Below are 17080 nucleotides of genomic sequence, written 5' to 3'. Positions count from 1 at the left end.
TTAGAGTTGAAGGACGGATTAACAGCCTCCCAGACAAAAATAAGCTAAAGGAATTTATCACCACCGAGCGATTATTACGGAAAATGTTGAAGGGACTTTTTTTTAAGAGGAAAAAACATGTATCAAAATCATGAATAAAAAATGGTAATAACTACGTATCTATCAACAAGTATCCCAAATGGAAAAGAATTAAATGCTCCAACCAAAGAATTGGGTAGCTGAAAGAATAAGAAAATAAGACCCCTACATATGCTGCCTACAAAAGATTCATTTCAGATTAAAAGACACACACAGACTAAAAGGAAGTGGATGGAAAAATATATTGCCTTGATGGTCCTAGAAGAAAGACAAAAATCACATGATTTCACGTACATGTGGAATCTAAAGAACAAAATAACAGCAACAACAAAAACAGAAACAAACTAATAAATACAGAGAATATTTTGAGGGCTACTAGACGGGGGTTGGGGAGAGGGGTTGGGGAGAACAGTGAAAAAGGGCAAAGGGATTAAAAAATACAAAGTTACAAAATAATCCTGGAGATATAAAGTATAGCATAAGGAAAATAGTCAACAATGTTGTAAACAAATGCAAGGGGGAAGAGGAATACTAGATTTAGTGGGGTGATTACTTGAGCTCTAATATTATGCTGTACAACTGAAACTAATATATTATTGTATGCAAACTATAACTGAAAAAAAATCATTGAATTGTATAATGTAAATATGAACAACTAATTGTCTATTATATTTCAATAATAGCTGGGGGGGAAAGCAAAAAAATAAAAATAAATTATGGAAAAGCTATACAATGAAATACATGCCAATGATTAAAATAACAATGTAAAAAATATTAATGTCCTAGAAACATGTTCTAACATTAATCTAAAAATGCAAGTTACAAAAGAAAATATATGTGTGCACATGTGAGCGTGTACACACACACACGTGCAGTTTCTAAAAGGCCTGTTAATAGGCTCTAGTTCTGGATAAAATAATCACATTCTGCTCTGTCTTTCCCAGTGAATATAGCCATAAAACTTGGAAAGTGTGTATGGAGCAGCTATTTCAAGACTGTCAAAAGTAAAGAGCACACATGAGAGAGAAAACAATGAAAACCAGAGTTTACAAAGATAAAACAAATAATACAAATGGTATGGGAAAGTTCAAACATATCAGTAATTACACTCCATTTTAACTGTATTGTGATCATATAGGATGGTCAGTATGATACTGAGTCTTTGAAATTTGTTGACTTCCTTTTTGGCCATGTCTTTTTCTATGTCTGTAGATATCCAATGTGTGCATCAAAAGAATGTATACAGTCTACCTGCTGAGTGCAGAGTTTTATATGTGTCTACTAAAACAATATTAAAACAATGTTAATAATGATATTCAAAGATCTAGTTTTGGGGTTTTTTGTTGGCTTGATCTAGTGCATTTCAAAGTTAAGTTGTCAGGTACATAGTCATTTTTGGGGGGGGAGGAGAACAGTACCTTTCATTATAATAAAGTATCTCTACCATGTATGTCCATTAATGCTTCTGCCTTAGTTTTTATTTTGCCTGAGTTTTATGCTGCGAATACAGATTTATTTTTGGATAGTACATGTTTGTTATATCATTTCTCACCCTTTTATTTGCAATTTTTCTTGCCTGTTTTACCTATGTGTTTTGGAAGCCACACACATCTATACATAACCACTCCTTTTTAAGTGTTTCTTAGTGATTCTCTTTGCTTTCACTTTGTACTGTAGTTATTTTACAAAGTCTCCTATATACTAAGCAATTAATTCTTTGAGGACAAAGATAGCCTTCAATTAGATACCCTAGCATATTCTCATTTCCATAACAATAAAGATTTAGAGAATTGAACAGCCTGTCCCACCATAAAATATTTTTAAATGCAATCTAATAGAACAAAATAAAGCTCTCCAATTATCACCTTTTCTGTAATAAATGAAATATAAACACTAGATATCTTAAAGGTTATTTAAAAATAATAGTTTGAAGCATAACCTACTTTAAAGCCATTTTAGAGAAAAGCCAAAGGCTGTAAATACACTTCAGAGAGCACGGAACTGAATCATCCAGGTATCTAGCTCAGAAGTAGTCTCCTTTTACAGAGAGAGAATGTACAGAGACTATTGAGGAAAGAATGAATGAGTGAATGAAACAACCTTAACATCTGTCTCTAAATAAGAATTGTCATATCTTACAAGATATGCTAAGCCCAAAATTCAAAACAGGTATTATCAGCAGTAATTGAAGGTCCTGGTCTATATATAATTAACTGAAAGAAAATGTTTGTACTTCAGATAGGTCATATTCAAACTCTTTTGACTCCTCTCCCAGTAAGAGATAATACATTATTACCTAGCATAGGCATACGCATATGCAAAAGTTTCTTGAAATATTATTAACCTCTACTACATGTCATATGCTATCAGGTTTTCTATTCTATGCCAGGTATTTTTTAAATTCCTGCCATGACCCCCTATATTACTTTCATAATGCACTATCTATCTGGTCAGGATACATAATCTGAAAAAGACTACTCTAGATACAAAGCATAAAAATTGCAAAGAAAAGATTAGATATTGACTCATATTCTTTTCCTATTAGAGAGTCACCAATCCTTCAAGGGTATAGAACAAACAACTATTGGCAACACCGAACTCTTCTCAATAAGCACCTCTGGATCTATGTAAATGTTCAAACTCAAAAACTATAACCACAGATCCTGGAAGAAATAACTTTGCCCTAGAAAATGTTAAGTGCAAGAATTCATCTCTATAATCAAAGACCACCAATATGGTTTCTGGGCAGGATAAGGTTACCAGAAATGAGTCCTCAAATAACCATATGAATTAACCTTTAAATAAAATGATTTACCATTTCATTATCCAACTGGATTCTCAAAGTATCCCTCTTTTTTTCCTTCAACAAGATTAAGTTTAACTGCTCTGCCTCCCAGTAATTGCTCAACAAATTCAGTTACTTCCTAAAGCAACTCCTTAACTGTGATTTATGTCAGTATAAAAGAGGATATGAGTCCTCCTGTTAGGTAAGGCAGAAAAGCACATGTTAATCCAAAAGCTACCTCAAGCAGCTCACGTAGAACACAGCTCTGTTTTATGCCACTAAAAACAGGATGTTTTATGTTACATTTGTTTTTATGTTTTATGCTCCGAAAATAAACCAATTCTCCCAATATGAAATATCAATGTGAAGCCTAATACAGGCTCTAAAAAGAATCATTAAAAGTCTGGGACCTATCTTGAGTACACACGAGTTAGTCCATAGAAAGGTTTTATCTGTGAAATTCACAACTGACAAAAGTCTTAAATTTCTCCTAAATGAGTTCTTTCTTAGGGGAGAAAAAAAAAATGTAGACAGACTCAACAGTTAAACCTAAAACTGATTATCCTTTGCCAGGATACTGATGGAGAGAATAATAGATAATAGGCTGGTAAAATAAGTTTTGAGGATATGTAATCCTCAGAAATATGAAGGAGTAAAGAGGTGGCCCAATTAATAAGAACAAGCTACAGTTTAATTTACAGGTAAATTTAACACAGGGATTTTTTCCCAAGGAGTTAATGAATAAGGAAAAATTTAGAAAGTTCCAGAACCATCATATTACTCTAAGTAGAGTTAGAAATGTTCAGTAGTAAAATATTTTCTGGTGCCTTCTCCAGCTATACAAGTAATCTATTCTAAAGTCAAAGAGATTACTGAGGCCTTGTTAAGGTAGAGAGTTCTGAAGAATTCAAAATATAAGTGCTAACACTACTGTAACACTAGTTTAAAATGTTCATTTCAAATGTAACTTAGAACACATTATTTGAGGGAGGAAGACTATAAAATGGTGTACCTAACTCCAGTATCTTGAAGGTAAAGCAAATAGTGCCAGAAGACTATCAAATAATAAATATATTAAAACCAGCAGAAAGCCTACAAACCTTTGGTACATAAAATAAATGTATAGCAATGTTACCTTCACTCCAGAAAAAAAGAAGTGACTGATAAAAAAAATCAGAAAAGAAGTGACTGATAAACAGCTCCTAACTGTAAAAAGGCAGCAATGCGCTTTAGCCACAAAGTTAACACGTAACAATTACTGATTTTTTTTTACTCATTAAATATTTATCAAGGAACTTTTATGTATGTCACTACTGTTCCAGGTAAATAAAAATTTCAGGAAAAAGATGGTCTCTTCGAGTTACAAAATTATGTGATTCTGTTGTGAATTTGATAGTTTCCAGAAACTGAGAACAATCTAGTGTCTTTCTTCTGTTTATCAAGAAGCAAGGGGAACAAAGAGACTATGAGTGGGAAATCAGAGGCAAGGTTTTGCTTAGAGAGGAGGATATGAGAGAGAAACTTTAGGAACAACCTGCTGCAAAAGAGATCAAAATCTGAATGAAAAACACCTGTGAGGGCTCTGGACTCAATCTGTTCAGAATTCATGCAGCAAATGCACATGCACATACAGTGTAAATATTTTATGGCACTAAAGAATACTAAAAGTGTACATTATACAAAGGGCTATGACGATTTAACAACTGATATATGGCTTCATCAATCCCATTAGAAATTACCTGGTGGTAAATCAGGATCTGTGGGAGCAGCCTGCTGAATTCTTCGAGGTTTTACTGATGATTTTGTGTTCTCAGTAGTACTACGGTTGGTAGAATTAGAACCACAGCTTTCATGGTCATCCTATATTCATTTTAAAGAAAGAGGCAAATAAGAACAGTAAGCCCTTTGGAAAACAAAAATTTTTATTCAATACCATACTAAGAATGATACAATAATAAAAGATGAATGAATCTTTTACAAAATATTATGGCATAAAATACTAGTGATATATTATCAAAAGAAAAAATTCGTTAGAAACTTCAATATGATCAAAAAAGTAAAAGATTTGCTATCGTAAACACATGGACTTATTTTAAGTTAAGGCAAAACAACTTCACTATTCAATCTTTACAATGAAATCTTCTGTTATTTGAGGGGATATTATACTCTCTAAATCCTAAAAGACTACTACTGTGAATAAAACTTTACTGTAATTACTTTTAGTTCAACTTACATCCTTAAAAATGTCTGCAGTCACACACTTCTGCACAATGTTAACATTAAAAGCAGACTATTAATTTTTGAAACATATGGTTGTCTCAAAAGCCCAGAAGTAAAACATGTTCATTAAAGAGATGTGAAAAAGTTCCAAGTGAACTGCCAAAACTAGCATAATTATGAAAATATTTAACACTAAAACCATCTGAAATCACATACTGTATATAGATTATAGTGATGTCATAGTAAACATTCCAGCCAAAATGCACTAAAACTACTGCAGTCCAATAAATCTAGCATGCAGAAGATGACAAACATTTTAAAGCAAAAGAAAGAACAAGTTATTATTTTTGAAAAATGATTACCGGGAAAAAAGGGTAAAGTACACCAGTTAAATAAGAGTTTCAAATAGTTTAAAAAAAGAGTAAAATTAGGCTTCCCTACAAACTGCTAATTTTTATTATTCAAAAGAAAAACTAAATACCTTATTTGTTTAAAGAAAATTTATAATAAACCTGAAATTTTTAGTGTGCTTTAAAAATGAACATTAATAATTGTACTCATAATAATATATACTATGAAACAAACATTACAAAATGTGAAAACATTTCTTAGCCATGGTTAGAAAATCATGGTTATATGCACAGTATAATTAGAAAATAACCCTTTTGATAATCTGAACTTGTTTTCATTTCAATTACATTTTAATTGTATCAATTACAAGTCAGCTTCCATTTAATCCTGACCCAACTAAATTAAATTTAAAAATAAAGCAAAATGAGCATTATAATACTTATTATTAAAACTGGAATTACTTTCATCTTTACTTTGAACTCATCTGCTTTTAACCAGTATGCACCATTTTGGACTATTACACATTTTACTTCATTGAAAGTCTCTAATTCTAATAAAAGAACTCTGTTCTCAAATATACTAGCTAAAATGTTTTGAGATAATTTTTAACCCCAAACACATTACGGTTATATCTTTCTTATTTAGGTTGCAATTTTTCCAAAATGTCTGGTAAGTATATTTCATGGCAAAAGAATGTTTTCTCTTGAGGACCACATAGCTATTTCTGAAAACACTGCCCTTTGCTCCTCATGAAACAAGCAAGAATGTCATTTCCTTACAAAAGTTCCTAAGAGGGAAAATGTGGCAAATACTGTATGTAAATAGATCCATTACTTTCATACTGACAGATCATGGGATCATGTACTACCATACTTCTCACCTTAGCCCTCATAGGTCTGTCACTTAAAACTTGAAAGCCATCAACTCCTAAATTCACAACTTTATGAGTAAGACTGAGGACAAAACTTAAAACAGGTGAATGAATCATTCCAAGTCTTTGTTTAAAAGCAGACAGAGGTTAAAATGCAGGAAAGAGTTGAAGGAGAAACTAAAAGGTAGAACTAAGAAGTGATATGTTTCATGTTCTTCCATCTTGTGGCATCAAACTTGGCAATCTGAAAAACACCAAGGCTCACCTGGCAGCTCTGGTCACCAAAACCTTCTGAAACATAGTGTGAAAAGGTAGGATATGAACTGCTACAAAGCTCTTAGGGACATTCACCTCTATCTTCTCCAGTAGCAAGTACAGTGCCAAATAGCAGATACAATAAAGAATGTCTAGTAACACTATTTTGGAGAGTCAGAGCCAATAAAGCCAACAAAGCAGAGGTATACACTTACAGAACACAGAGAGGACCAGGGAAAACACATACAGTTGTTTTCACGATAAAAATGGGGATCTCTGGCTCACCTCTACCCTCATGGTAATATCAATAAACTTTAGTCATCAAAAAAATGCCAAGTACACTTAAGGAGGAATGTGCATGCCCCCCAATTTCTGCACACATCAACTTTAGCCCACGGGGCGGCTTCCACTCTCTCCAATCGAGTGAGGATCAGGGTTATAATAGGCTAGGGGAGAAGAGAGTGACACTTCCTTGAATTTTTTTTAATTGATCCTCTCAAAAGGAAGACCTGACAGGCCAAAACTGAACATTAGGCTACATTTTAATAATGAAAAAGATCATTATACTAACTGTAAACACCTGTGTGGTGGGGCCATTCTATCTCTGAGATCTATGCTACTTGGTAAAAGGACCAGAGTGTCATTTTCCCCAGATGATGCAATCATTAGCCATCTCTCCTCTGGCTTCTTTTCACACACACAGCCACTGCCCCAGGCAGAGAAAAATCAAAGTATGCCAGTTAACAGCAACATGTTAGGGAAAATTTGTTCTTTATTATTGCCTATGACATCCCTTTCCTTCGTATCAGTAGGTATACATCATATTGCCAACTTCTCTTCCTCCCCTCTTTTTAAACAACTAGACTGAAGTGGTTAGATCCACTCTTAGATTTGGAAGGTGAAGTAGGCTGAAATTAAGGGCAAAAGCACAAAAGTTGTACTTAGGTACTCTGGCCTAAACCACATTCTATCATCTAATTTTTAGCATGATTCACTAGGGAGAATTGAGTGCTTAAACGGACTAATAAAACTGTACCTCGTTTTCTTATATATAATTTCCTTCAACAAGGAATACCTGATCAAAGAAAAGTATGTATTAGGCAGTTTGAAATAAAATAAGTAGTATAAATAGGTGGTACCCTTATCCATGTACTTTACATTCCCACTTAAGAAATAACACATGCATAAAAAGATTAAGAGCAATTTAAGTTAGTCAACAATAATACATGTCATGAAGAAACAACAGTGACATTGTTGAACACTTATCTGTGCCAGGCCTCAAGTATTTTAAGGATAAGGAAATTAGGGCTTAAGAGATTCCAAGGACAAAAAGACAGGAAATGGGAGAACTGGGATGACCAAAAAGCCTTTCCTGTAACCACTAAACTTGAAAGAAAGACAGGAAAGCAGGGAGAAAGGAACAGAGGAAGAAAGGCAGGGAGGGAAGAAAAAAAGACAAAAGGAAAAAAACTTTTTATTTATGGCATTTCCAACATGTCACCTACTGCTAGGAATCACATTATATTCATATCTCTTAATAACACTATTCCCTGTGCAAGGGTAGCCCCCTTTAAATATGAGGAAACGAAAGTATAAAGAGATTAGTGCAAACAGTTCAAAATCGCATTAAATGGCATAATTTTAACATTTCTCTATTGCCATCCCTGAAAAAAGGCCACCTAAACAATACAGTACTAAATACTGCATATTCTGAGAAAGAAATGAGCTTGAGCAGTCAGAAAAATATTTCAAAGCACAAGAGGTTTGAAAAGACTGTGTCCTGAAGGAAAAACGAGGGGCGGGGTAGGGGAGAAGGGGGACAGGGGTTTGAACAAAGTAGGAGAGAAGAAAACATGTGTCTTATTAAAAAGAGAATAAATAGTCCAGTTTAAATATATAGAGAGCAATGAAATATTGAGCTATAAAAAGAAGCTAGAGCAAATGGTCCCCACCATGAATATCATTCCAAGAAATGTAAACTTTATTCTACATATTGATGAGCAAATAAAACTTTTAAGTAGGAAAGTAACAGATGAAGTACTTCACTCAGGAAAAAGAATCTGCTGGTTATGTGACAGAAATGAAAAGCAAAGATACCAACAATTGATAGGTTATTATAAAAGTTTAGAAATTAAATGAGGTAACTATGAGAATTTTTTTAATGCTAGCACCTCAAATTCAACAAGTTTAAAACACAACTCATAAACTCTTCAAGTGACTGTTCTTTTTCCCTTAACCCCATTCCCTGGAAAAAAAAAAAAAATCCTCTGTCCTTTACATCCCAATTCAGTCAATGACACAACCGGCTTCTCAGTTTCCTAATAAAACCAAATATGCTCTTTTATAGCTGCTCTAATTTTGCAAAACGATGCTAATGAGCTTCAAAAATTTCAGGGTAGAGAGATGCCTAACCATGAAGCAAATAGGACAACACTGTTCTCTAAGCTCCAGACTATGCAGGGATTAACCGAATGATTTTTTAAATCCAAATTTTAAAGTAAAATAGTGAATTCATTTTAGATAACGTGGCATTTCTGAGGAAGGCATATCATACCAATATATATGGCCACAAAGGCACTGAACATGTACTAGTAAAGATCAAATCAGCAATCAGAGTTAGATAAAGATTTGGGACTAGTCCAAATTAGAAGTGATAAGGATTTATGTTTCTGAAAACACAGCAGACTAGATAATTGGAAACATTGGCAGGGGGTGAGAGTGAGGGGTAATGTGATGCTGATAATAAAGTGAAAATAGAAAATTTTAGCTAGGCTCAAAGCACTGTATCAGACTAAAGAAGAGATACCACTATGCTCAAGATGCAAAAACTGGCAAAGGCAGGTGAGAATTATAAAGACTCAAAATGGTCCATTAAGGCAGGAGATGGTTACAAGGCTCAACACTTGAAATCTGTAATACAGTGAAACCCCCAACTCTTGAAAGGAGGCCAAAAAGAGTTGCTGCCAGCAGCTGCCTGGACGTACCATAAAGCTCCCTGGCAAGGAAGTCAGAAAAAAGTAAATCTCGCAAATATTGAGACAAGTAACTCTATATCATCCATTATCAACACTGCAGGAGCCCTGAATTTCCAAAATAAGACCTGGTTCTAGACTAGAGACCAGAGGAAGTAACTGTAAAGCTACCACACAAGACGGGATGAGCAAAGATGGATCTGAGAGAAAAGATGGTGAAATAGATAGTGAGCCCCCTATTCAAAATAACCTGCCAAACAACTATTCTAAAGAATACAAAGAAAGTTAATGTAGGCAAAAAAATCAATGAAATTCAAACACTATAAAATTAAAATTCTAGCACAGTCTTAAAAGATTTTAAATGTATTAGGATCCACACAGAAAGATATGACCAATACCTATATATGCACACATAACATGTAGACACTGCCCCGCCTACAGCATTACCATTTATTATAGAACTATAGTAATTTAAACAAATAAATCAATGGAAAAGAAAGCTCAGAAACAAAGTCAGATATATATGAATATTTGAAACATGACAGAGGTGGCATTATAAATCAGTAGGGAAGAGAGATCATTCAGATGGTACAGGAAGAACTGGTTAACCATATACTTGCCTCACACTAAACATAAAAACAAAGACACACATACACACACAAATATATATATTCTAATAATTTAATTTCTAATCATTCACTATTAATGTTTCCTTCATGTCTCTAAAAGAAATGACTCCATTTATTTAAGGGCTTAAGTTATTTGGGTATTACTTAAACAAGGTTATCTGGTAATAAAACACTAAATACTTTACTTTTCTAAATTATTTATTTCTACATAAAGATAATATAATAAACTATCAAGAAAAGACAATATATTTTTTTATTTTAGACTTTTAATTTTAATAGAATTAAATTACTAAAACAGCGATATGCAAACTTTTTCTATAAGGGGCCAGACAATAAATATTTAAGGCTTGCAAGTCATATAGATTCCATCTTAACTACTCATTTCTGCCACTGAAACATGAAAACAGCCATAAACAATATATAAACAAGTACGAATAGCTATGTTTAAAAAAAAAAAAACCTTTGTTTACAAAAACAGGCAGCAGGCCCACGGACCATCGTTTGATGACTCCTGCTTTAAACCATAAATTTTAATGAAAACGTACAGGATAAACAATAATTCAACCTAAAATTGCTTTGTAACTCGATGTTTCCAATATTTAAGGCAAAAAAAATCAAGCCACAGATATATCTAAATTATGCGGGAATCTAAAACAAGTAGGGGGAAAATTTATCTAATTTCTAATAGAAGAGTAAAGGTTCAAAAAGAAAAAGGAAAGCAAGTGTAAGGACATAAACTGTAGGTAAAGGGTATCAAATACGTGGTAGCTTAAGGAAACTGGACTTTGGGTGGTAATCACACAATAGAATATATAGATGTCAAATTATAATGTACACCTGAAAAATATATAATCGTATAACCAATGTTACCCCAATAAATTTAAAAAAAAATTAATAAAGAAATAAAAATTAAAATGTGTAATTAAGAGTACAATCTAAAATAACAAAATATATAGTATAGTAAATACATAAACCAGTAACAGTCATTTATTAGCACATAATTCTATGTGCTATACTTTTATACAACTGGCAGGCAGTAGATTTTTTATACCAGCATCACCACAAACACATGAATAATGCATTATGCTACAACATAACTAGGCAACAGTAATTTTTGAACTCCATTACCTTATGGGATCACCATACGTAGTCGGTCATTGATAAAAATGTCATTATGTGGTACATGACTATATTATATTCTTACCTATTAAAAAATTAAACCATATATAAACTCTTTTTCAGAGCATATATTATTTAACAGCTTAATTTTGTCTAATTTGAAAATAAGAAAAGAATAATTATTTTGTTTCTTAAAGGTGTATCCAATTTCTTATTGGCTTTCCTTTGATACATATGAAAATCTTCTATTAATGTGAATCACTTAGTAGATAGATAGAACTCTAAATAAAATTTCCCCCATTTTTATCATTGCCATTTGTACTGTAAATATCGGAATAGTTTATGTCTAGTCAAAAATGTTATTTCCTACCCTCTTTATAAAACAAATGAAATTTAGAAGCAAATAATATTTCTACAAAATAAGATAATAAAGTTGAGAAGGAGATCTAACTTGGGGGGAATATCTACATTTAGACTGGTTGAGGCATGCAGTAAGACAAAACGGTAAAGCTAAACAGTGCACTGTTGAAGAATGCTGAACTCTCCCTGAAGTCCAGGCCCACAACTAAGGAGTACTGATTAACATGAGCAGTTCTGTGTATTCAGATGCACAAAATAATCATCAACACCAAACAAGATTCACTCTGTAAAATTATTCTATATTTGGACAACATGCGCAAATTTAATTCTTCACCAAAAAAAAAAATAATAAATCTAAGTATTGCAGTATTTATAATCATCTCGAACTAAAAAACAAATACTAGCAATAGTAACCGATCACTACAGAAGTTTGAAAGAATAGTTCTATTAGAGAGATGGAAAGCTAGATTACAGTTGGTAAAGAAAAAGTGGGTATTGAGTAAATTGGGAAAGGAAAAAATTCCATTAAGTCTAAACATAAATAAGAGCCTGAAGATAGTGAAGTAAAATGAAGGTGGTACACAGTAAAGAAAAGCACCTACTATATTCAGGATACTGTGCACAGCGCAGTGCAGGAGATAAAAGCTGATAGGAGTAGAAAAAGAAAAAAAATCCTCAACTGCAGAATACTGATTATTTAAAGGGGAATATTTTTTAAAAATAAACAAATATAAGTCTTACATTGTAAAACACTCTGAGTAAATATTACTGGTACAAACAATTCAAGAACCTTTACATTCATTGTTCATAATCGTCACAAAAGTCCTGTAAATTACTGTTATTCTCATTTAGCAAATGAGGATTATAAAGCTCATCTGGATAAATAGCCTATCTAAAGTAAAAATTTTTAACAAATAATATTAGAAAGTTTCTTAACAAAGTGTTGAAAGAGTTCAGAGAGGGAAGTGTAAAAATAAAGAAAGAAAATTTCATTTAAAAAGGAGTCAAGAACCCTTGAAGGAAGAGCTTTCACACACGTACCACTCCTACATAACCAACAGAGAGAAGGAAGATGAGAATTATTTTGACAAGGAAGAAAATTTTTCATTTCCTGCTTTTAAGAAAAAGAAGATTTCTCCCTGCCTCAAGAATAATACACTAACCACCATAGCAGCCAATAAGAAACCACCCACATCTCGAAATCTCCTTCTCCAATGAACTTTTTCCCAAAATAGCCCCCTCCCATTTCCTCCTAAAACGTAATGCAAGTTAACCTTCTCTTTGTCTCCTTGGACTTACATATGATTTCTCATAGCTTGCTTCTCCCAAATTGCAATTCTATGCTGTTCTTGAACAAATTCATTTTGCTGGTAAAATAACTGGCTACTTTAGTTTTGAAGTAGACAGAAGCAATGACTTTTAGTTAGTTTTATTACTCTTTCTAACGTCCTTTCATCTTCTAACAGCTGGCCATCTTTCTCTCATTCCAACTCCTGCTACCTATTTCTTTTGAATACAAAGTAGATATAGCTGCTATGAGAAAAGCCCTAGCAAAAAGCAGATAAGCAGGAATTACCTTAAAGGATAAGTCCAGAAATCATGATTTTTAAGCAAAGAAAGTAGCAAAGTCTTTTCAAACAAACAAAAGCTATAAAAATTTGTAGCAAGATGAAATGGACAGCAAAAAAATATTAAAGAAAGTTCTTCAAAATGAAACAAAATGCTGCTAGATGAAAAGTTCAATCTAAATAAAGGAATAAAGAATGACAAAAATAACTCCATGAGTAAATACAAAGACACTTTTTGGTTTTAAATTTTTTAGAAATTGTTCAAAGCAAATCATATTAATACTAATAACAACAACATATCATGGATTTGCAGCATGTATAGAACTAAGAATTGACATTAGCACAAATTATGGCAAGGGATAAGCATTCTGTTGTGAGCATTCAAAAGACTATATTGTCTATGAAGTGGTATGTTATTTGAAATTAGATGATGATGAGTTAAACATACATATTGTCAACCCAAAATCACCATACAAAAACCAAATAAAGAGGTATAGGAAGGAGGTGGAAGGAAACATGGCGGAGTGAGAGACATCCCTATAGCTCTCCCCTTGAAACAACAATAAGCTGAACATCTAAAACTCAACAGAAACACCCAAACTGCATGCCGGCATGTCTGAGAGTGGGATGTGCGCATATGAGTTACCACAGGTCAGAACTCCAGGTGTTGGAAGGTGCACTGGGAAAAATAAAGAAGCTGCCTCTTGCAGCCACCAGAGCTCCCTGTAGAAGGAGGGGGAGGGGAAGAGCAACAAGTTCCTGCAGCAAATTTCCCGAACAGCCCTGCCTGGGAACACTGCAGGGCCCAGTCATCAGGGCAGAAAGCAGAGAAGCAGGACAGGACCACAGAGAAACAACAGTTGATTTTTACCAGCACTGTTTGCAAAACCGAGGGGAGCAGCAGCCCCCAACTCCCAATCCAGAAGGCCACGACCCCACCCATACCCTCTGAGAACGATCACCTCAGAACCCAGGGGAACCCAAGCAAATGCTGCCGAGACTGTCGCTGACAATGACAGAAACTGAAACTAAGTGTAGCAAACGTGATTAAATATCTACAAGAAGACTTCAAAAGCATTATTAAGACTTTATATAAAGCAGGGATCCAAGAGGCTTAGATGTCACCTAATGAAAATCAAAAGAAAAACACCTTCTTTGTAACGAGCTAAAGAGAGACCTCTATATAATAGATCTTCTTTCTGGAAAAACAGTAGAATACATTTCCAATACTACCTAGGTGGAGAAATAGTCCATTAAACACCATGAACAACCAAGATGACAAGGCATCTCAAAAAGAAAGAGAAAAAATTCCAGAAAATAAGCTTACAGACATAGAAATATGCGACTTAAATGACAGAGAATTCAGGATGGTACTTCTAAAAAACCTAAATGAGTTTCAAAACTACTCTTAACAATTTCAGGAACTGAAAAAACACCTAGATGAGCAGGGCAAGGAGATAGAAACCCTCAAAAATAAAAATAAAAATAAAAAAACAAGTAGAACTTCTGTAGATGAAGAACACACTGTAAGAGTTGAAAAATAAAATAGCAAGCTTGTGAAATAGAATCGACCAAATGGAGGAAAGAATCAATGATAACAAACACAGAAATCTAGAAATAAATCAGAAGGAAAATGAGAGAAACTGAAGAATGAAAAATAATGGAAGAGAAATTTCAAGAACTAGCTGATACCATCAGGAGAGGAAACATAAGAATAATGGACATTATCAAAGATGAGGAAAAGGAGCAAGGACTAAAAAGCATTTTCAGACATATAGTTCATGAGAATTTCCCAGAGTAAAGGAATGAGCTGGAACTTGGAATTCAAGAAGTCAACAGAACACCCAATTATCTCAACCCGAAAAGGTCTTCACCAAGACAAAATTTATTAGTTATAAAAAATCAACGACAAAGACAGAATTCTAACAGCAACCACGGAAAAGAAAAACAGTAACATATAAAGGAAAACCCATTAGATTATCCTCAGACTTCTCAGGGCAAACATTATAAACCAAAAAGGAATGAAATTAAATATTTAAACTCTTTAAGTGAAAGGAACTACCAGCTTAGAACAATGTATCCACTATGGCCATGCTACCCTCCTGAACAAGCCAGATCCCGACTGATCTCGGAAGCTAAGCAAAGTTGGGCCTGATTAATACTTGGATGGGAGATCACCGAGGAAGGCCAGTTGCTGTAGGCGTAAAAAATAAATAAAAAGATAAGGGACTAAGCTGACAAGGTAGTTGCAATCTGTGAGGTCAACCAAGAGCTGACTCACCAATAAAAAATAGATAGATAGATAAATAACTAAATAAATAAATAAATAAGAAAAGGAAACGAATAATGGATCCACCTAAGCTCTCCTTTAGATATGAAGAAATTAAGACTTTTCCAGACACACAAAAATTGAGGGAATTATCCACTACAAGGCATGCACTACAGAAAATACTAAAAGGAGTCAGCTCACCTAAAACAAAATAGCAAAGAAAAAAAACCACATAATTAGGAGTAAAGTGACTATCAGCAAATAGAAGCAGACAAGTGCAACCCTTATTAGGAACAGGGTATTATAAGCATAAATAAAAAGAAAAGAATTGTTCTCACAAGATAGTAAAGAACGTTCTGCATACATGGGGAAAAACTAAGACAACAATAACTAAAAAGGGGAGGATTCAAAGATTCAAATTCGCAAAGGGGAATGGTGATAAGGCATGCGCAGAAGAAAATGAACGACTGTAACTATCTTTTACATATTCATAACAGTAACCACATTCCAAAGATTCAGAACCATTGTATATAAGATAAAACAAGAAGAATCAGAGGCAAAACCCACAAAAGCCAACCAAAATAAAGAAACAGAAGCACGAGGACAAGGAAGCAATGGAAACAACGAGATACCAGAAAGCAAAACATAAAACGGCTATAAGAAGACCTCGTATTTCAATAATCATCAAAAAGGTTAATGGAATGAACTCACCAATAAAAAGGCATAGCATTTCAGAATGGATCAAAAAACAAAACCCAACCATATGCTGCCTCCAGGAGACACATCTCAGCTCCAAAGACAAATATAGATAGACTCAGAGTGAAAGGGTGGAAAATGATATTTCAAGCAAATGACATTCAGAGAGAAAAGCGGAAGTAGCGGTACTAATAGATAAAATAGACTTCAAAATAAAAAAGGTGAAGAAGGATATTGAGGAACACTTCATAATGATAAAGGGAATCATGAACCAAGAAGACATAGTAATATCCATGCTCCCAATCAGGGAGCCCCAAAATATGTAAAGCAGTTACTAACAGTACTAAAGGGAGAAACAGATCAAAACACTATCATAGTAGGGGACCTAAATATCCCACTGTCAGATATGGACAGATCTTCGAAACAGAAAATCAATAAGGAAATAACATCCTTAAATGACACATTACACCAACTAGACATAATTGACATAAACTAAACTCAAGGACCTTGGACTTAAAGAGGATTTTATGAATCTGACCTCAAAGACAAGAGAAGTAAAAGCTAAAATAAATGAATGGGACTGTATCAAACTAAAAAGCTCCTGCTCAGCAAAAGAAACCATCAACAAGGTAAAGAGACAACCATCTGAATGGGAAAATATATTTGCAAGCAACACCTCCAATAAGGGCCTAATATCCAAAATATACAAAGAACTCATACAACTCAATAACAACAACAACAACGACAACAAAATGATCCAATCAAAAAATGGGAAGAGGACCTGAACAGACACTTCTCCCTAGAGGACATACGAATGGCCAACAAATATTTGAAAATACGCTCAACAGCACTAGCTATTAGGGAACTGCAAATCAAAACTACAATGAGATGCCATCTCACACCTGTT

The 17080-nt window shown here is 33.8% G+C and overlaps 1 protein-coding gene across 15 annotated transcripts in view; it reads right to left on the bottom strand.

The window, feature by feature from the left end:
- Positions 1-17080, bottom strand: part of VPS13B (vacuolar protein sorting 13 homolog B) — a 670010-nt gene that overhangs the window by 624165 nt on the left and 28765 nt on the right. For all 15 annotated transcript variants that reach the window (XR_004954708.1, XR_004954709.1, XR_001598476.2 and 12 more), the window contains one exon: positions 4603-4723. Coding sequence is in view for 11 of the 15 variants with exons in the window: in XM_036233309.1 (XP_036089202.1) it covers positions 4603-4723 (121 nt within the window). In the remaining 4 variants the exon portion in view is untranslated. The remainder of the gene's footprint in view (positions 1-4602; positions 4724-17080) is intronic.

This window comes from Rousettus aegyptiacus, unplaced genomic scaffold (assembly GCF_014176215.1).
Source record: "Rousettus aegyptiacus isolate mRouAeg1 unplaced genomic scaffold, mRouAeg1.p scaffold_m13_p_15, whole genome shotgun sequence".
NCBI classification, from domain to species: Eukaryota; Metazoa; Chordata; class Mammalia; order Chiroptera; family Pteropodidae; genus Rousettus; species Rousettus aegyptiacus.
Note: the sequence above shows the minus strand (reverse complement) of the source record. Positions and strands in the feature narration are given on the sequence as shown.